This window comes from Saccopteryx bilineata, chromosome 1 (genome assembly GCF_036850765.1).
Source record: "Saccopteryx bilineata isolate mSacBil1 chromosome 1, mSacBil1_pri_phased_curated, whole genome shotgun sequence".
Taxonomy (NCBI): Eukaryota; Metazoa; Chordata; class Mammalia; order Chiroptera; family Emballonuridae; genus Saccopteryx; species Saccopteryx bilineata.
This window is the reverse complement of record NC_089490.1, coordinates 93,793,274-93,815,629: the sequence shown is the minus strand read 5'-3', so window position 1 is coordinate 93,815,629 and position 22,356 is coordinate 93,793,274. Positions and strand designations below refer to the sequence as shown.

Below are 22,356 nucleotides of genomic sequence, written 5' to 3'. Positions count from 1 at the left end.
TACAATGGGGAAGAATAGTCTCTTCAACAAATGGTGTTGGGGGCAACTGGACCACTGCTTTACACCATACACAAAAAACTCAAAATGCATTCAAGAAGTCACCAGAAGACAGAAGCTATGAAACTCCTGGCCAGGGGAGGGGGAGGCAGGTAGTGCTAAGCATCTTAATCTAAGCATCAGTCTTAGCAATGACTGCTTTGGATTTAACATCAAAAGCAAAGGCAACAAAAGCAAACAACAGACATAAACTAAGTCAGAACCAGGAGTCATCCAGGACTACCCTAAAATAATTCCTTCCCTCTTGTAAATATAAGGCTGACAGCATTATAAACCAGGAAAGATTTCCTGCGGGTGACTGGTTGGTTGTTTTTACAGAGAGAGAGAGTCAGAGGGATAGATAGGGACAGACAGGAACAGAGAGAGATGAGAAGCATCAATCATCAGATTTTTGTTGCGACACCTTGGTGGTTCATTGATTGCTTTCTCATGTGCCCTGACCACAGGCCTTCAGCAGACCAAGTAACGCCTCGTGTATTACATGTATTCTCATGTATTACAATCCATTCATTTCCTGCCGCTCATGTTCATGGTTGTGGGTGGCTGGAGCCAATCACAGCTGTCCTCTGGAACAACACCAAATTTTTATTGGATAATGCGTAACATACACAGGTCGTTGTATGGCTCTCACGGAATTATATTTTAAAATATGTGGTGTTCGTGGCTCTCTCAGCCAAAAATGTTCCTGACCCCTGAGCTAAGTCAAGCAAAAGGAATACAAGCAACTCATATCACTAAAAAGGCTCGTATGGAATCTAGGCTGGATTCTAGGAATGCTTCCCAATCCTATACCACAGAAGTGAGCTTGCCAGGTACAGCTGCTGCTCCTGTGCTCAGGAAGCTACTTGCCGTTTCAGAAAACATCCACCACCATCAGCTCCCGAATCACATAGCCTTTATAAAATCCAAGCCTGCATAACAAATTGAAGCTCCAGGCCCTGCTCACCTTTCCACCTAACTTCTAACCAGAGGGATACTGGTTTCATTGGGAATCCTAGCTCTAAAGGAGTGTGGGAAGTGGTTTTTAGCCCAGGAAAGCATGATAAAACGGGATCGACAATCTAGAGTCTTTTTGTATAGCCCTGGCTGGTTGGCTCAATGGTAGAGCGTCGGCCTGGTGTGCAGGAGTCCCGGGTTCGATTCCAGGCCAGGGCACACAGGAGAAGTGCCCATCTGCTTCTCCGCCCCTCCCCCTCTCCTTCCTCTCTGTCTCTCTCTTCCTCTCCCACAACCAGGGCTCCATTGGAGCAAAGTTGGCCTGGGCACTGGGGGTGGCTCTATGGCCTCTGCCTCAGGCGCTAGAATGGCTCTGGTCGCAACAGAGCGACGCCCCAGATGGGTAGAGCATCGCCCCCTGGTGGGCGTGCCAGGTGGATCCTGGTCGGACACATGCGGGAGTCTGTCTGACTGCCTCCCTGTTTCCAACTTCAGAAAAATACAAAAAAAAAAAAGCATTTTTGTATAATTCATGTTAATATATGTAGAGAATATGATTGGACAACATACCTTTTTACATAAGATGTCTTGGAGGTATTTCTATGTTAACATACAGATTACCTTGTCCTTTCTGATAGGATGGTATTAATATGCAGTGCCATCATTCCCTATTTTCTTCTGGAGAACACAGGTTTATTACAGCTAAGATGTTAGAAACACTGCTGTATTCCTTCATCCTCCCATACCTGTGAAAAAGGCATGAGATCCTACACGTCATTTTTTCAATTTGTGTGTGCTTCTGGACATGGAGTTGGATTTCCTGGTCACAAGCCACTGTTCTACTTTATACATGTTACCCTACTCCACTCCCCTCAAAGCCTAACATGTTCTTTCCCCGCAGACTATATGCTGAATGAATGGATCATCCTGTTTCTCTCTTGCCATGAATTACTATTTGCATTTTGGGAATTTCAGATGCAAAGTAGCCTGGCCCACTTTCATTATGCTACAGCCTATCTGGGTCAGGCATCTTGAAAAAGTCCACAACAGAATATTCTGTCATCTCACATTTTAGAATAATTCTTTCTTTATACACAAGCACTAGCTGTCTCTAACCAATTAAATACAATGGCCCACAAAGGTATTCTCTGCTTATACACATGCACTGCACCACCTCGGTGCAGACATGCAACTACTACAGGTGGCAGTGTGAAGCAGCTGACGTGGGCTGCCAGAGCAGCCACGTGGATGAGCATGGAAGAGAACCCGGACCAGAAATACATGCATTCAGCAAGTGCTCTCCAGGCAGCAAATCACTCAATAGGAAAGGGAGAAAATCTTACATTTTCTGAACTTCAACATCTATAAAGGGATAAAACCTTTTTTTTTTTTTTTTTTTTTGGTGGCAGAGACAGAGTCAGAGAAAGGGAAAGATAGGGACAGACAGACAGGAAGGGAGAGAGATGAGAAACATCAATTCTTCATTGTGATTTCTTAGTTGTTCATTGATTGATTTCTCGTATGTGCCTTGACTGGGGGGCTACAGCAGACCGAGTGACTATTTGCTCGAGCCAGCGACCTTAGGCTCAAGCTGGTGAGCCTTACTCAAACCAGATGAGCCCGCACTCAAGCTGGTGACCTCGGGGTCTCGAACCAGTGTCCTCTGCATCCCAGTCCGATGCTCTATCCACTGCACCACCACCTGGTCAGGCAAATACCTACTATTATAATGCAATGAGGAGCAGACAAATGTAAAACTAAAATATACTGGTACTATTGCTATTACAGAATCTATCTGCAAATAAATGTCCCACGTACCCTAGACCAGTGGTCCCCGATACCCCGGGCCGCGGACTGGTATCGGTCCATGGGCCATTTGGTACCAGTCCGCAGAGAAAGAATAAATAACTTACATTATTTATGTTTTATTTATATTTAAGTCTGAATGATGTTTTATTTTTTAAAAATGACCACCGGTTCGTGGCACAAAAAAGGTTGGGGACCACTGCCCTAGACCATGTTAGCTAGGGAAGGCAGGAAGTTGTCTGTTAACCAATGGTAGATCATTCTGCCCATAATAGATCTTGATCTTCATCCTGTCCCAAAGCCCATCTCCAACCTGTGCCTGAGCAAGTCTGTAGCAGCACAAAAGGGGTGTGTGTGTGTAGGGGAATGCGGGGACAGCAGAGCAGAAAACCCAAAAACTAAAAGCACACTTTCTATGAGCTCCTAATCCATGTATATAAACAAATGTGCTTTGTCTAAATGGTGTAGATTTTCTGTGAGCTCTTGAAAGACTTGTAGCCATGGTGAGATCCCAATTGTAGCCAGGCCACTATTAAAGAATCCATAAAGCTTGGTGGGCTAGGCACAGACTCCATTTCTAACTGTGTAACTGTGTGCCATTTACAGAAATTAACTATCTTGCCCTGGCAGACAGCTCAATTGGTTAGAGCCCTGGTCAGCAAACTGTGGCTCGCAAGCCACATGCAGCTCTTTGGCCCCTTGAGTGTGGCTCTTCCACAAAATACCATGTGCATGCACTACCATGATAAGGAATGTACCTACCTATATAGTTTTTAAAATTTGGCTCTCAAAAGAAATTTCAATCATTGTACTGTTGATATTTGGCTCTGTTTACTAATGAGTTTGCCGACCACTTGGGTTAAAGCATCATCCTGAAGTGCAGAGGTTACCAGTTTGATCCCCAGTCAGGGCGCAAACAGGAACAGATCAATTTTCTGTTCTGTCTCTGTCTCCTTCCCTCGCTAATAAATAAAAACTTAAAAATAAATATTTTTTTAGCAAGAGAAACAGGAAGGGAAAGTGATGATAAGCATTAACTTGTAGCTGCATCACTCTAGTTGTTCATTGATTGCTTCTCATATGCATCTTGACCGGGGTCAGGGGCCTCCAGCCGAGCCAGTGACCCCTTGTTCAAGCCAGCGACCTTTGGGCTCAAGCCAGTGACCATGGGGTCATGTCTAGACCCCACACTCAAGCCGGTGAGCCTACACTCAAGCCAGCAGCTTCAGGGTTTTGAACCTGGGTCCTCAATGTCCCAGGTTGATGCTCTATCCATTGTGCCACCACCAGTCAGGCAAATAAATAAAATTCTTATTAAGAAAAAGAATTAACTATCTCACAATTCTGGAGACCAGAAGCCCGAGATGCCAGTGACAGTAGAGTTGTTTCTTCCAAGGCCTCTCTCCTTGGCTATACATGGTTGCCTCCATGTCTTCCAACGATCTCCCCTCTGTGCTCATCTGTGTCCAAATTTCCTCTTAGAGGGACACCAGTTATATTGGACTAAGGCATGCCCTAAAAATCTCATATTTACCTTAATCACTTCTTTGAAGACCTTATCTCCAAATATGGTCACATTCTGAGATACTGGGTGTTATTTATAGAACTTCAATATATGAATGTGGGGGAGAAAGGGGAGGGCCATCCAATCCATAACAGGTGGCAACCCCTTGCATGTATACCTGCAGATATGTCATCTTCAGGTGACTCTAAGATGTAGCTTGGTGATCAGATATTGTAAGCTGACATTCTTGATGAGCTTCTCGCATGTTTATTCACTTAAACATGTTTATTAGGAAGTGTGGGTACAAGTTAAGAGGCTGAAAGAATGAAGACTAGTTCCTGTCACCTCTTTGTCCTCTGATGTGCTGAGGGCCTCAGCTCAGCACACATGCAAGGTTATGAGCAACCAAGGCATACCTTTAACATACCTTTAACAAAGGAACACAAAGCATACAAATACTGCCTTAAAAGAACAAAATAGGTGAGTTTCTAGGCTTTGGCTCTGAAAACTCAAATTATGCCATTGTACTTGTATTAATAAAACCTAGGGCTTCCAGTGCCATCTATACCCATTTTTTAAGGATAGAAATCTACACTAACCTAAAACTGAAAACTACTGGCTAATGTTCACAGTACATCAAGCCCTATGGTAGTCCTTGTGTATGTTAACATCAAACAGTATTATGAAATGAGAACTCATTCTCTATTTACAGTAAACAGAGGCAGAATGATCAGATAACTTGGCTAAAGTTACTCACCTTCCTGCATCAAAGCCCAGGTTGGAAAACATTCAGCAGGGTCCCCTCTAAAGCTACACTCACCCTGCTCTCAACATGACCACTTCCCCGACAGCAGCAGCAACAGCAGAGGAGGCCACTGCAACAGGCAGAAGACTCAGAGGAAAATCTTGTCAAAAAGTCAGTTACTAATTTATTTATCTTGTGAAAAGGACTTAGAATGTACATCTAAGTCTAAGAGGTAAAAAATGGAAGAGACAGTGGTAAATAAGCAAAGTTACATTCTCACTGAAAACAAATTTCCTGTTTTTTGATTGTACATTAGACTTAACTACATATCTTGGGCAGCATTTCAACCATGAGTGGGGAAAATGCATTTAACCCAGCATGAGCTGAGATAAAGGGAGACAGAAAGCTTACAGTTCCAGCACCAGCGGTTTCCTGGGAACGGGGGAGGGGGCCTGGCTAAGCTTGGAGCTGCCCATACCAGAACTGCCCTGACCTGATGGGGCTTCATGGCCCAGTGACAGCAGCCACCCCTAACCACCAACACCTCACCTACTCCCTCAACTGCAGACTGGCCGCCGCTCTGCACAGAGGCAGCAGGGTGAAGGCACAACCTTAGGGAGGACCAGGGCAGGAGGGAGCGGGCAGCACAGTTTGTCTAAGCACTGTGACACAGACACACATTCGAATGCAATCTCAAAGCTACAGTACTTAGGAAGCACTCGCTCTACTTCTAATCTTAAACTCAAGTTGTACCTGATTTTTCCCTAAAGACTTATTCCTCTCCTTTCCCAAAATAAGATTACAAGAGGAATCCTGTATTTTTAAAAAGTTATTTTAATCCTTCCTAGAGGAATACAGATTTGAATGAAATACATTCATTCTATAAATACATTAGCAGCAAAACCTTCCCACCCTAGTCCTCGCTGCTCCAGCCCAGAGGTGTGCCTTGGCACAGGAGTGTTCTACCAGCTGTCAACTTCGGGATGTCCGCTTCTTGCTGAGAGTAGGTGTGCATGTGAAACCAGGTGAAAGACCAGATGGGATGGAAGAAGGAAGCTGTGATCCTGAAAGCACACCCACGTGACTGTAAACCTTCTACTTTCCAAATCCTTTGGTAGCCACCACACTTAACTGGTGAGGTCCTTCACCAAACAGGGTAGGCTGAACCTTGCAGACGCACCAGTGCGATTGGAGTGATTTGTTGTTCTGAGTTGGCAACATTTTACTGATGTCTTGACCTTTTCCAGAGGATCACCGCCTCCTTCCTTCCATGGGTTGAGGTACCACTTGGCCAGCTGAGTCCATGTGTGCTTGTCATCAGGAGGTAATCAGGCAGGCATTATTTGGCTCTACACCTCCAGGTCCCTGTTGTCTTGGGCCTGGGAGCTTTATTGGAGACAGAGATGTGTCTAAACCTACAAAGCTCTCTAAGGAACCACCAAGTGTCCCAGCCTGGCTTCCATCAAAACTAGGCTCTTGGACAGTGGCCGGGGCACCTTTCTTTCCTTTCCTTTCCTCTCTCCATCACGGCCAACTGCATGGCTGCTCCTTGGTTATCTGTCCTCCCCCCAGGCACCTGCTGAAACATTGGGAAGCAAGATCCACCCTAAATTCCCAAGTAGAGATTAAGGCAGGTGGCGCTTTAAATTCGTTAGCTGCCAAGGAGCTCACACAGCTATGCTCACATCTGTTCTGGGATGAGTATGTCATAACAGTCCACATAAAACACTAGAACCACAATCAGCGACTGGGTGGCTGTGAGGAAGGGACCAAGTTTAGAGTACTACCAGGTCATAGGACTGGGGGAAAAGGGAGTAACGGGATAATTTAAAATGAATCTGACTTGTTTGGACTATGGGAGCTTTGACTCAGGCATAAATGTGACACAGATTATCATGTAAAGAACAAACCCCAAAGCTGACAATTTCTTCCCCACACATCACTTAAAAATAGGACACGTTCTCTTTTCCTAACCTGTTTTCAATAGGACACTCCCCATAAGTGCTTTATCCACTCCCATTCAGTCTGTTTTGACTGTTGGCTGGAAGGAAATCAGAAACCATTTAATATAAAAAACCACTGTGGTGGATAACTGGGCATGTGTGTTTTTCCCTTTGCATTTTCCATACAAAACATTTTCTTCTTTTATTTACGTGCCGAGAGAGACTCGTCTGTGGAATACACAGCACTGTTCATCCGACAGTCTGCTGTCCCCACAGAGTCTGCTAGTTCTTCCTCTGAGTCCTCCTCTTCCTCCTCTTGTGCTGATGAGCTGGAGGTGGGCCCTTTGCAGGTTTTCAGGTGACGAGTGAGATGGTATTTGGTTAAATAAGCCTTTGTACATTTTTCACAGACATAATCCCTTTTTCCTTCATGAGAATTGAGATGTTTCTTTAAATGATTTGTTCTCAAGAACAGCTTATCACACTTGGGACACTTGATCTGGCGTTCTCTAAGAGGAACACAAGAAAACATTTGAATGGGGGTTACAAGCTGACGACTGAGACACACGCTTGTTCTTCACAACCCCAGGCCTTTGTCAGAGAAGCTGTACCCGTCTAGAGGGAAATCTCACACGAGGTATCATACAGACAAGTCACAAACCATCTGTATAGTTTAAACAACACCGATGCTCTTGCCTATTTGTAATTTTACGTAAATAGGAGCACAGCATACCGATCCTTTTGTCATTTGCTTCTTGCACTCAACATGTTTTGAAAGTCCTTTAAGTTGCTGTGGCTATAAATAGTTTGTTCCTTTCCATTGCTGCTCACTATATACAAATACACAACTTACCTTTTGTTAATGGATTCTTTTAATCACAGGTAAGACTGCTACCAAACGTCTGTACTTGCACGTTGGTTTGCATATGCACGAGTTTCTCTAGAGCGTACGTACACTCAGGGGCAGGACAGCTGGATCAAAACACCGGCACACCTTCAACTCTACTGGATAAAGCTAGATTGCCTTACAACCTCAGGTATCAACACACACATCCACCTACAGCCATCTGAGGTTCCTGTTGCCTACATTCTCACCAGCAAATGGAGGGCTCAAATTTGAAAATGTCGGCCAACTAACAAGTCTGCAACTATATTTTGCTGTGATGTTAATGGTAACCCCGACAACAAAAATTATCCAGCTCAAAATGTCAGAGCCACGGTTTAAGTATCCATGAACTAGACATTTCAGAACTGGAAAGAATCTTAGAGGTAATACAGAGCAAGAATTTTTAAACTTCTTTGAGCAGCTGAGCCATATACATTAATGAAAATCTAATATGTAAAACAGGTACAAGAGGGTTAAATCGTTGAAGGAGTGGTCAGATGCGATGGGAAGTTCGGGAGCCTGGCCACCACTGGAGGATTCTGTGCAGCTGCAGGTGGTGGGGCACTACGTCCTGCCTTCGTGGAGTTTACGTTCTAGTGGAGGAGTCACACCATAAACAAATAAAAGATACATAGCATATCAGATAGTAGTAAGTACTTTGGGAAAAAATGAAGCCAGGTAAGAGTGATGGAATCTTATTTAGGTAGGACAGCCAAGGAAGGTCACTCGGAGATGATGCCATCTGAACAGAAACCTGAAGGAAGAGGGAGGGAGAGGCTTCTCGGCAGAGGCAATGCAGTCATGGTCCCGGAGACTGGACTGTGCTCAGTAAGCTGAAGAAGCAGCAAGGAGAGGGCCAATGAAGAGAAAAGTAAGTAAAGATGAGTGGGGAGAGGGAGCCAAGCACTTCCACCACATCATGAAGGGGCTTCTAGGATATGGTAAAGACCTCTTAACCCAATATGTGAAAGAGATAGAAGGGAATGATGGGAAGGCCAATGGAGATTATGAGTAGAGATGGGCACAATCTTATTTCTGTGTTAACTGGACTGCTCTGGCCACAACAGACAGAAATAGGTTTTGTGTGTGCATCCGTGTAGCTGTGCTGGGGAACAGATGAGGAGAGAGAAGAGCCAGAGCAGGAAGGTCAGCTAGGAGACCACTGAAGTGGTCTGTACAAAAGATGCCAGTGGTGTGGACTAGTGAGTTGATGGAAGACTGATTTAAGGGTGACTCCAAGGTATTTGGCTTGAGCTACTGGGATAAATGGTGGTACCATTTACTATGCTGGTGCACAACAGGGGAAAGCCAAGTTTATACAGATAATATGAAGAGTTATGTGGACATGAGGTTTGAGTTGCCTGGTGGATACCCAAAACTCAGATATGCTGAGTCAATTGTTAGATATATAAGGCTGGAGACAGAATTCATTAAGATGAAATCTAAAGCCATGGAACTAGGGAGACGGCCTAGGGAGTGTCCTCATCTTTGCTCCGGAGTCCCTGTCTCTTAGCAGATGGGCACAACAGCTTCTGCCACATCCTTACACTCTCAGGGAACACTGTGAGAGAGGGACTCCTCCCTCCTGCACTTGGCTTTAGGACTTGGCTATTTTTTTTCTAAGCAGATAAACAGAATGAATTCCAATACTACTATATCCATTTTTAAATGCCTTCAGGTTTTTAAAAAACCTAAAACAGTTTCCAATGATCTCTATAGGAAGCCTAAAGTCTCATTCAAATATATTTTGAGTAAATAATGTTTCTTTTGTGAACAAAACTCCCATGGGAGTTTGACAAAGAGACCTATTATATTTTATCATCCTGGCAAAGAGTCCAGGTCCACATCAAAGAGAATTGTTTTCATTGGTCAGTACCTGATAAAACCAATTCTCTACCCAAATGGTAAGAAAGTTACACAACTAATCTCAAAGTAATTTATATGGCATTATGCTGTAAAATGATTACCAAAAAAAATTCAAATTTAGGCATCACTTGAAAGAACAAAGTCAAGGTCAAGGAAAAGAATAATTCTACTTTATTATATCCTAAACAGATCCTATCTGAATTGTGTTTACTTAGGGTACCAAATTTGAAATGAGGTGATAAGAGGAAATAAATGCAGAAATTAACGACATCTGGCCTGATGAAAACAGGGTTTAGAGCAGTGGTAGTCAACCTGGTCCCTACCGCCCACTTGTGGGTGTTCCAGCTTTCATGGTAGGCAGTAGCAGAGCAACCAAAGTATAAATAAAAAGATAGATTTTATAAGATTTATTCTGCCAAACTTAGCGAAAATCTGACATAAAGTACTTGGTAAGTAATTATTATTATATGCTTTAACTTGCTATAACTCTGCTTTATAAATTCTATAAAGTTAAGTTACTTCCCTACTTTATAAATCACCATTACTGTGGAACCGGCGGGTGGTTAGAAAATTTTACTACTAACAGAGATAGAGAAGTGGGCGGTAGGTATAAAAAGGTTAACTACCCCTGGTTTAGAGGGACCATGACAACAGTGATCATAAATATGAAAGGCTCTCAATGCAAAGAAATAATGTATATGTACCATCCAGAGGCCAGATGTAGAATCAATAGACAGGGGCTAATGTGAGCTTGAATGAAGCAAACCTCTCCTCCAAACTAAATCAAGTATGTGGGATTCAAGAATAAATCAGCCTGACCAGGCAGTGGTGCAGTGGATAGAGCATCTGACTGGGATGTGGAGGACCCAGGTTCGAGACCCTGAGGTCACCAGCTTGAGCGCAGGCTCATCTGGTTTGAGCAAAAATCTCACCAGCTTGGACCCAAGGTCGCTGGCTCAAGCAAGGGGTTACTCGGTCTGCTGAAGGCCCACGGTCAAGGCACATATGAGAAAGCAATCAATGAACAACTAAGGTGTCACAATGCAAACAAAAAACTAATGATTGATGCTTCTCATCTCTCCGTTCCTGTCTGTCTGTCCCTATCTATCCTTCTCTCTGACTCTTTCTCTGTCTCTGTAGAAAAAAAAAAAAAAGAATAAATCATATAATCACCTGCCAGAGATACTGTGGAAACAAGACTGTCCTACGGATGAACTCAGTGGCTCTTAACCCTGGCTGGACATTAGAGTCACTGGGGAAGCTTTTTTCAAAAGAACCAGATTCTACCCCTGACCAATGAAATTAGAATCCCGGAGGTGGGTCCTTGACCCCAAGCACTGTTTTCACATTTCCCAGGTGGTAATCATGAGCAGTGTGATGGGGTGATGCTGTGCCCCACCTCCAACCGATAGCCTTCGGAGATTGGGTTATGGGAAGTAACTAGATCTATATGAGGCGATGAGGCCATGAGGGTGGGACCCCATGATGGGATTAGTATCTTTATAAGAGGAAGAGACTAGAGTGAGCTCACGCTCTCCATTGTGTGAGGACACACAAAAAGAAAAGCATCCGCAAGCTAGGAAGAGGGCCTCGTCAGAAGCCAACCAAGCTGGCACCCTGACCTCAGACTTTCGCCTCCAGAAATACAGTGTGTCCGTAAAGTCATGGTGCACTTTTGACTGGTCACAGGAAAGCAACAAAAGACAATAGAAATGTGAAATCTGCACCAAATAAAAGTTTCTGTAGGATGATGTGGCAGCATGTGCGCATGCGCAGATGATGACGTAACACCATGTATACAGCGGAGCAGCCCACGGCCATGCCAGTTGAGATGTGGATGGTACAGAGGAAAGTTCAGTATGTTCTGTGGCTCACTAAATTCAAATCCGTGACCAAAGTGCAATGTGAATATCGGCGCGTTTATAAGGAAGCGCCCCTACATAAGAATAACATTACTCAGTGGGATAAGCAGTTGAAGGAAACCAGCAGTTTGGTGGAGAAACCCATTCTGGTAGGCCATCAGTCAGTGACGAGTCTGTAGAGGCTATACGGGATAGCTACCTAAGGAGCCCTAAAAAATCTGTGTGTGAGCCCACATCAAACTGCACTGAACAGGTATGAAACTGGGAAAGTTTTCCTTTTGTTTGGTGCAGATTTTACATTTTCTATCGTCTTTTGTTGCTTTCCTGTGACCGGTCAAAAGTGCACCATGACTTGACAGACACACTGTATAACAAATTTCTGTCGTTTCCAGTGGTTTTAAACTGCGGGTCTACCAGTTTGCAAGAGATAACCACCCTGATTGTTGATTCTATAACCTTCATACAACATCAGGGTGGTTAACTCTTTCACAGACCGGCACCAGCTCACTGACTGGGGCATGAAAACCAATGAATGACATTAAAGCTCATGTTTTCTTCCTCTTCAGACACTTGGTAAAGGCTCAGGACCACAAAATCTCTTCTCTGCTCTCTACAACTACTGTGACTAACGCAGGCTAGGCACTTAATTACACTGGTATTCATGCAATAAATCCCTAACGGGTGTCCTGATAGCTGAACGTCTCTTTCAATCACCCTGTCACACTGCCTGAGCAATCTCTACAAGCGGACATCTCACCATGACATCCTTGTCCTTAAAATCCTTCAGTGTTTCTACAGCATGACTGTACTTAACATTACTTAACTGTATCTGAAAATGATAGTAAGTTTTGTTATGTTTTTACCATAACTGAAACAGACATGCACACGTGCCCACACTAAGCACATAGCAGTGCCCAGCACATGGAGAGGAAAACCCTTCAGTGGACTGCACTATTTCCAGGGTCAAATGTAACTTTCTTAGTTGGACAGAAGACTGCACGGTCTGGCTCTTGCCTCTGCCACCCTCACATGCACACTGTGCTGACGATACGGCACCCCTGTGCTCCATGGGCCCTTCCACATGTTCCTAAGTAAGCCTTCCCTCTGTCATGAAGGCTACTCCCATCCCTCACCCTTGTTTGCCTCCCTGAATAATTTTAATTCATCTTCTTTCATTAGCCCAAACTACCAGGAACCTTTCCCAGGGCAGCCCAGGCTGAGTCGGGCGACCCTCGTCCACAACCTATGTCATGATGCAATGCCTATTCTGACAACTGCAACACAGTGTAGTCATTTTACTGCTGTTTCCCTTACTGGGCCTTGAGCTCTTTAAAGACAAGGACTGTGTCTTTCATCTCTGTACTTCACCACTTACACAATGCTGGGCACCAAGGAGGAACTTAAAATATTCATTAAATTAAGTAAATCTTGTTTTTAAAATATGAATAAAAGTAAACAGAAAGTAAGAGAGAAAAATAAAGCAAACAAATGGAACCTCCCACAATAAAACTGAAACCTTAGTTTTCGGGCCTTTGCTTGGCTACGCAGACCATGAGAGGCACCTACGGGGGCCAGCTCAGGAGATGCCCGGTCAGTCCCTGAGCCTGCCCCTGAGGACTAGCCTGGTGGTGGTAGCTTACTGTGTGTGGATGAGCACATGCTGCTTGAGGTCCTGTCTCCGCATAAACAACTTGTCACAGTAATCACACTTGAGATTCTTCTCGCCCGTGTGGATAACCATGTGCGACTCCAGGTGAGCTTTCTGGGTGAATGACTTGTCACACAAAGTACACCTGTAGTTCTTCTGACCTGCACATTAACCCAAAGAATCACACTGTGAACAAAACCACCACGGAGCTCTCAAGATGAACAGGCACACACATGAGTGTGCGACAGAGGCAAGAATAAAAAGGAACTGACTAGAGTTGGAACTTCACTTCCTAGGACCACCGACCTGGAACCACCCAGGGCCACTGAATGTGTATTCTGCAGCTAATGCTAGTGAAACACATGAACCCGATCTGCTCCTAGGCCTGCTTACATATGTATAGTTTTAAATATTTATATAGTGGGCATGATATAAAATCTATAAAAAAATCACTTAAAATCCTAGGTCCCAGCCTATAGGTATACATATTGTTACAAACTAAATTTACAGTTTTCCCTCTTTTTAAACACATGACTTCATAAACTAGGGATGAAATAAAATTCTTCTTAGAATGTAGAAATAAGATTATGCTAAGTCAGGGATTGGCAAATCTTTCCATCAAAGACTATTCAGTACTTTAAGCTTTGTGGGCCAGAGTCTCAGTGTGACTACTCAGTCTTAATGTAAAAAAGGATGAGGAAGAATTTATTTTCAAGAATATGGAGAGCAAATGATCCAGCCAAGAAAACTACAACTTCATCAGTTATTTTGTGGTATGTATGAAAAAGATCAGTGCTAAAAGAAAGGGGTTGGTTTACATGCAATTCAGAAAATGAAAACTCACATTTTGAGTGTTTATTGAGCGATATTCAAAGGAGGAAGCTGGCTCTGGCTGGTGACCTGGAGTGAGCTCAAAAGGGAAGCTAGGACTATCGCCACAGCAGTCCCTTTAAGTTCAAATATAGGGATCAACTTCCTGATTATAAACTGCATTTTCCCAGTTACTGGGCACCTAGAAGTGGAGCATCTTAGTAACTGGCAGTGACTCCCTCAGTTCCCTCAGTGCTGTCCTGCTGACTGCCAGCAGGGCTGGTCTCTAACACCTTGCTCAGCTCCGCCTGCAGGACGGCCTCACTGCAAAGCCTGTACTACTGCAATTTAAAATTGTTGCAAAATATGATTCTGACGGTCCAATACAACTCACCTGTATGTATCTTGAGATGGATCCGCAGGTTGCTGGGATCACTAAAAGCCTTGCTACAGAAATCACACTTGTGGGGCTTCATCCCAATGTGCCCCATGAAGTGGATGTGAAGTTTGGAAGGCGAGATAAAAGCCTGGGGGCACATCGAGCACTTCCACTTCCTCTCTTTGCTGTGGCCTGGCCCATGGCTGCCGCTGTGGCCCTGGCTAGGAAGGTGGTTATGGATGTGGCTGGTCAGGTGGGCTTTGAATTCTGTATAGGAACTGCACTCCTTGCCACAGTTACAGAGGTGCACATCTGGGTGTTCAGGAACACCTTAAAAAAGAAATTAATCAATATCTCCTGATACTTAAGTTTTAAAGCATATTCTTGGTAATAATTGCTTTTAATTTTTCCCTTCTACCAAAATTCCCACCTTGTACAAAACTTATAAAAATAAAATATCATTTAACACTGTATTCCTAGCCTCTCAAATAGTACCAGGCACACAGAGAAGCACTTCATAAATACTGGACCACAGGAGTATTTTTTAGGCAAAAAGTTAAGATTTCATAGCACACACAAACCTTTAAACATCACTTGTCACAATGTATCATCATGACACAGTGCAAAGAAAATCCCACGAAGGTTAATCAATTCAAGGAGCTCCGCTGTCCTTTATGAACTTCAGTGGCAATGGTCCTGGCTTGACAAGCAGCCTAAGGAAGTTCATATTCCCCCTATCGAAGTCCTAACACAAACGTTCATTTCATATGAACACTGCTTGGTCAGTAACATTCAGCTTATGAAGAACCTCACAGATCAGAGGGGTAATACTCTGCTTTTCCATATACAAACATTATATGATTTGTTTCATCTGACATTTAAATCATCACCTAAATTTTACTTTTGGTCCTTACTGTTTTCACTATGCTAGATTCATACAAACAAGCCTTACATTAACTTACCAATCTGTTGAGCATAATCCCGGCTGTAATAAAAGAGCAGTTCGTTTTCAGGAGGGATATCTTGTGAGGTGCAGAAATAAATTTTTCCATCATGGGGATAAGCCACCAAATTCTGCTCCTCCCGGTTCCTAAGTTATTATATTTAATATTATATCAAGTATATTAATTTTGAAATATATACTAAACACATCATATCTCTGTAGCAAAATCCTCTATGAAAACTTAGATATAATTTGAGTAATTTTTCTAATTCCACATCCTACTTATTATAAGGGACATGTATAGAGACAGAATTCCTACTTTAGTACATCAGCTCATTGCCCTGTAAAGCTAGAAACACTAGTCTGTTACTGAACGTAAAAGTAAAGGAAGTCTTTAAAAACACAATGTGACAAAGACACAAAGATGGATAGCTGATCAAGAATGAACTAAAACTTTTTTTTTTTTAATAATTTTATTTTTTTAATGGGGTGACATCAATAAATCAGGATGAATGAACTCAAACTAATCGTCAATATAGAGAGAAGGCACGCACTGGAAAGTTCATGGTAGCAGTATCATTCCTCACTGCACTGGTAAGTTGAATAAACTGTTCATTAAAAAAAAGGCAGTTTCTTGTCTTTTCATTTATAACTACTATTAGTCAACAACTACTGGAGTGAGGAAGGGAAAGGCCTTAAAGCGTGAGCAGGTATCAGTATAATTTGTATTCTTCACCTCTTCCTTATTATACATAAAGCTCCCTATGAAAACCAGCTGAATCATAACCATTTCATTCATCCAAGACTATTCTTACCTGGCTTTGCGCACAAACATCATCCAATTGCATTCATTTTCATCAGTTGTAACGATGCAGAACTCCAGGACACCATTGTGATAGATCTGCCAACCAAAGGCAATCATACATATCAAATGAGCTGACAAGTGATACAAAACGCTACTCAGTTTAAGATAGCAATCTCATTTACTCTGTGTAGGGACCAGTCTTCCTAGTCAGTGTGACAAAACATAGCTGCCTCCTCACGTGTTTGCCACTTCGCCAGTACCCCTATTTCCAGCAATCGAATAAAGACCGTCAGAGACCTACTGTTAGTGTTCAGTGTATAGAATGACAGTGTTCTTGATGATTCGCGGTTTGGCTTGACTGGAAAAGACTTCAAAACCATTCTACTTGTTTTCATCACCTATCACATGACACAGGATGAATGAATGAATGAAGGACCGAGAATCATCATCTCCTTATTTTTCCAATGGACCTAGCAATCTTCTACATTCCCCTTTAGATACCAGAATTAAGGTCCCCAATGCTGGTGACACCTTACCTTTCCAATTATCACAAGATCCACTTGCCCCTCACTTGACTTTTAGGGCATCATTCCCAATCTATGTACTAATATTCAATATAAACATGTTACAGGACGTTATGTGGAAACCCTGTGTTTCTAGCCCTCCCATTAGAAAACTAGGGAAATAGTCTTAGCTTCTAATTCTAGAATAGTTTCCCATGTTAAATATTTGAGAAATGTTTTAGTTGATTATAAAATGGGACTTTCATCATATAAACAAAACCAATAGCCTCAGATGTCACACGTAATTATAAAGCAGAATCATTAGATTATCTAACAAAATAGAGACTCAAATAGTTTATCCTCTATATTCAATAGCAGGTGTTTGCTATGTAGTATGTATAACCTGGCTACCAAGAACAGAAGGATGTAATATTGAATAAATTACTGACAGGTGTATGGTGCTGTATGTATCATGGCTAATTCTGACTTATATCACTTTTAACGACCTCATTAAAATTAAAATATCCCAAAGTCACACAGGCTTCATAACACTGACCTTCCAGATATGGTTAACTGCCTTGTCTGTCCATTCTGCTACTTCCATGGAGTGGCTCTGCTGGCCAATGAGAGGTCCAAAGCAAGTCCGCACGGGAATGGTGTCTGCAGTCCACACACCTGTCAGTGGAAGGACACCAACGACACAATCAGTGACTTGAGTACCTCAGAGGACACAGGAGAGAGAGTAGCTTAACCCAGGCAAAGAATTTTATTTTCAGTGAACCTAAGAACTGATATTCCAGAACTCCTGAGAGGTATAGCCGGTAAATATGGAAAATGTAATGAACAGACTAAATGGGTCTCAGAAGAAATACAGAGTAAGTAGTGGCCAGGAGAAGCAAAAATCTGCTTCTCCACCCCTCCTCCTTCTTTCTCTCTCCTCCCCTTCTCTTCCCTTCCCACAGCGGTGGCTCAAATGGTCCAAGCAGTTTGTCCCTGGGTGCTGAGGATGGCTCCATGGCCTCCATCCACCTCAGGCACTGAAGGCTTGGTTCTGAGCAGCAGAGCAATGGCCCAGATGAGTGGAGCATCGCCCCCTAGTGGGCCCGCCAGGTGGATTCCAGTTGGGGCACATGTAGGAGTCTGTCTCTCTGCCTCCCCACTTCTCACTTCAGGAAAAAATACAAAAAAAAATAAAAATTCCCGAACCCAGTTTTATACACAAGGATCCAAACCATAAACCTCCAAATACATTATTTTGGAGTTACTACACTGAAAGGCTAGAAAACATTCTATTCTAAAAAATACAGCAATTGCTACATTCATTACAGCAAGTGTAAATGAATTACACTTATAAAATTCTTTCTGCTTAAAGCACTGCTCTGTATTATCAAAGCTATTTAAAACTTTCAATTGACATCATGCCCAAGCTCCAGCGGAAAGAATAATGAACTCTGATTCATATTTTCAAAGAAGTGGGAAAGACTTCAGAAACCACGTTAAACTCAAATACTGTAGCATACTCTGGGCAGTCTACATTCCTATTCCTTTTTCCTAGGGAGGATCAGACAATTTACAGACATTCGATCTCATTATCTTTTGTGATAAATGGTTGTAAGTGGTGAATTTTCTATGTTTCTATAAAAGAAAGACATTTCAAGGAGTGCTTTGTCATGGTAATAATGGTTAATGGAGGATACAGTTGAGAATAAAAGTGAAGTCTTCAAAGACTTCTCTCCTCTATTCAATTCTGACTCTAAGAAAGGTAAATGTTTCAATAAAGTTTTCACCTTGATTTATTCCTATCACAACTGTACAAAACAAATATTCCTTGAAAGGATAAATCTTAAGCCATAAATTGACTTTTGGATAAACCAATCGCTCAATTATACATGGTCACTTTTACAACTCAACCTTACAAAGAAAGAAGAAACTTAAAGAGGTTTTGTGGTTCTTACCAACTTCTGCTCCCACAATTGACTGGCGGAGAACAAGCTGCTTTGGGAGAGAAAGCCTTGCTCTGCTCTCTACGGGGGTGTCAGGAATGAAAGTCACTGGTCCATGATCAGGGCAGTCTGAGGGATAGGCTCGGTCACACAGCGTGCACCCTGCACATGGAAAATTCGAGAAATAGAAATGGGTTTACTTCAAGCAAAGCTAAATTACCAACTGCTCTTCTAGTTAAACACTAATTACTACACTGTAACCAGTAAGAAGCAAGGTTCTAGCAGAAATACTCTAATCAAAGAACTATTCTCTTATACTAAAATACATATTTATTTTTAATCTCTTCAGCAAGTTTTTGAGTTTTTTTTCCTTTTGATCCAATAAGGACGTTTCCTATTCAGTGCATAAGAGAAAGACTGATCTAAAATAACATAACAGCCTGACCAGGCGGTGGCGCAGTAGATAGAGCATTGGACTGGGACGCGGAAGGATCCAGGTTTGAGACCCCAAGGTTGCCAGCTTGAGCATGGGCTCATCTGGTTTGAGGAAAAAGCTCACCGGCTTAGACCCAAGGTTGCTGGCTCCAGCAAGGGGTTACTCGGTCTGCTGAAGGCCCACGGTCAAGGCACATATGAGAAAGCAATCAATGAACAACTAAGAAGTTGCAATGCAATGAGAAACTAATAATTGATGCTTCTCATCTCTCTCCGTTCCTGTCTGTCTGTCCCTGTCTATCTCTGCCTCTGTAAAAAAAAAATTAATTAATTAAATAAAATAACATAACATTACTTCAAGAATCAAGTTCAGTCATTCCTAGACACATCTAGATTACTTGTAATACCTAAGACAATGTAAATGCTATGCAAATACTTGTTATACTGTCTTGTTTAGGGATCAACTTTCTGGAAATTTTTTTTTTTTTTTAATTTTTATTTTATTTATTCATTTTAGAGAGGAGAGAGACAGAGAGAGAGAGAGAGAGAGAGAGAGAGAGAGAGAGACAGGGGGGAGGAGCTGGAAGCATCAACTCCCATATGTGCCTTGACCAGGCAAGCCCAGGGTTTCGAACCGGCGACCTCAGCATTTCCAGGTTGACGCTTTATCCACTGCGCCACCATAGGTCAGGCCAACTTTCTGGAAATTTTTAATAAATATTTTCAACCTGTGGTTGCTTGAATCTGCAGGTACAGGACCTGTGGATACAAAGGGCTGACTATATTGGGCCTGACCTGTGGTGGCGCAGTGGATAAAGCGTCGACCTAGAAATGCTGAGGTCACCGGTTCGAAACCCTGGGCTTGCCTGGTCAAGGCACATATGGGAGTTGATGCTTCCAGCTCCTCCCCCTTCTCTCTCTCTGTTTCTCCTCTCTCTCTCTGTCGCTCCCTCTCCTCTCTAAAAAAATAAATAAATAAATAATTTTTTTAAAAAAAGGGCCGACTATACATTATTCCTTACATTAAGTAGATACACGATATGATGTTCTAAAATTGGATTCCCAGTCTACCAAACTGTAAGAGGAAACTGAGTCAAAATGCTGTGTCACATACAGCCAGACACGACACTTCAGGACCACGGCGTTTCTGTTCTCTTCCGCTACACTACAGATGAACCGGTCAACCAGATATTGATGGCTGACTCTTCAGCCAAAAACAATATTTACAACCTGCTCTTTGGCACAGCAGGTAGAATATATTCTTGCAGAAATATTTGCTTAGAGTTCTGAATTTCTAACTGTTTGTATGATCTTTCTGCATCAAAGGTGCTTCCTTCACATACTGCTGTCTGTACTTACTATAACTCACTTCTACAAGCTTGTGAGTGTCCTTCTTCTCCATAATCTCTTGCCTATTCCTTTACATTTCTTTTCTCTGTTAAGAAGTAGTACTCCTGAATCTAGTAGCCAAGGACTGAGCTCATAATTTCCAGATCTGTTCACAAACTGGAATCTATAAACCTTAGAACCACTGCCATTCAAGTGTGTTTTTCCCAAGCAATCCGTTAGAAATTTCTACTTAAATGGCATATCAGTAGGGTTTCATATTTAGCCAAAACAGTAGTAATATTACTTCAACGACTGCTTGACTAAAAATTCTTTGAATATTAGAGATCCCCTATTGTTTTGTTTTTGTTATTTTTTGTGTTTGTTTTTAATACAGAGACAGAGTCAGAAAGAGGGAGAGACAGTGACACACAGACAGGAACGGAGAGAGATGAGAAGCATCAATCATCAGTTTTTCGTTGCAACACATTTGCCTTGACCACGGGCCTTCAGCAGACCAAGTAACCCCTTGCTCAAGCCAGCGAACTTGAGTCCAAGCTGGTGAGCTTTGCTCAAACCAGATGAGCCTGTGCTCAAGCTGGTGACCTCGGGGTCTCGAACCTGGGTAGTCAGCATCCCAATCCGACACTCTATCCACTGCGCCACCGCCTGGTCAGGCTACAGATCCCCTATTGTCAAAAAGAACTGATTCTTCATAAGAAGGAAACTCCCTCCAGACAAAGGAGAATCAGATTTCATAAAGCATAAACTGTTCAGAGGTTTCTCCATACAGATGGCCAGTAAGTACATAAAAAGGGTTTCAACACCATTAGTCATTACAGAGATGCAAATCAAAACCATAATGAGATGCCGTTTCACATCCATATGATGGTTATTAATAAAATAGAAAATAAGTGCTGGCAAAGACATGGAGAAACCAGAACCCCATACATTGATGCTGGAAATTTACATTGGCACAGTCACTTTAAAAAACAAGCTGGCAATTCCCCAAAAAGCTAAACATGGGGCAATTTTCCTTCCAGATATAAGATGGGGCAAAAGTAGGTTTACAGTTGTGAGTATATGAAACAGTTTATTCTTATGTTATTATTTATTAATTACTGTATTATTCTCCATACAAACAATTATAACCGACTTTTGCCCTACCTTGTATATGAATGTTCATAGCAGCATTATTCACAATAGCCAGAAATAACCCAAATGTCTGTAAATGATAAATGGATAAATAAGGTGTGGTGTGTATAATGGACTACTACTCACTCATAAAAAAGGAACAAAGTACTGATGCATGGCACAATATAGATGAGCCATGGCAACACTATGCTAAATAAAGGAAAGAGACTAGCACAGCCATACTGTATGATTCCATGTATATGAAATGTCAAGAATTGGCAAGCCCATGGAGATAGAAAGTGGTTACCCATGCCTGACCTGTGGTGGTGCAATGGATAAATCATCAACCTAGAACACTGAGGTCGCTGGTTCGAAACCCCCGGCTTGCCTGGTCAAGGCACAATCTTTTAGAGAGGAGAGGGAGGGAGAGAGGGAGAAGAGAGAGAGAGAGAGAACATGCAAGAGAGAGAAAAGGGGGAGGAGCCAGAAGCATCAACTCCCATATGTGCCTTGACCAGGCAAGCCTGGGGTTTCGAACAAGTGACCTCAATGTTCCAGGTTGACGATTTATCCACTGTGCCACCACAAGTCAGGCAAATAAATAAAATCTTAAAAAAATGAAAAAGGTGGTTGGCTCAGTGGTAGAGTATCAGCCCAGCATGTGGAAGTCCAGGGTTCAATTCCTGGTCAAAGCACACAGGAGAAGCGCCCATCTGCTGATCCACCCTTCCCCCTCTCCTTCCTCTGTCTCTCTCTTCCCCTCCCACAGCCAAGGCTCCATAGGAGCAAAGTTGGCCTGGGTGCTGAGGATGGCTCCATGGCCTC

General features: G+C 42.6%; 1 protein-coding gene across 4 annotated transcripts in view; it reads right to left on the bottom strand.

Annotated features, from left to right (window-relative positions):
- The window catches only part of PRDM4 (PR/SET domain 4), a 45,607-nt gene that overhangs the window by 9,689 nt on the left and 13,562 nt on the right, over positions 1-22,356 (bottom strand). For 3 of the 4 annotated variants that reach the window (XM_066260006.1, XM_066259996.1, XM_066259987.1), the window contains exons 6-12: positions 18,649-18,798; positions 17,250-17,368; positions 16,201-16,286; positions 15,405-15,532; positions 14,458-14,772; positions 13,246-13,414; positions 210-7,500 (exon numbers count right to left, since the gene is read on the bottom strand). In XM_066260006.1, the coding sequence (XP_066116103.1) occupies positions 7,194-7,500; positions 13,246-13,414; positions 14,458-14,772; positions 15,405-15,532; positions 16,201-16,286; positions 17,250-17,368; positions 18,649-18,798 (1,274 nt within the window). In that variant the 3' untranslated portion in view covers positions 210-7,193. Of the gene's footprint in view, positions 1-209; positions 7,501-13,245; positions 13,415-14,457; positions 14,773-15,404; positions 15,533-16,200; positions 16,287-17,249; positions 17,369-18,648; positions 18,799-22,356 lie in introns of those variants that run through there. The other variant, XM_066260014.1, reaches the window with a different exon arrangement.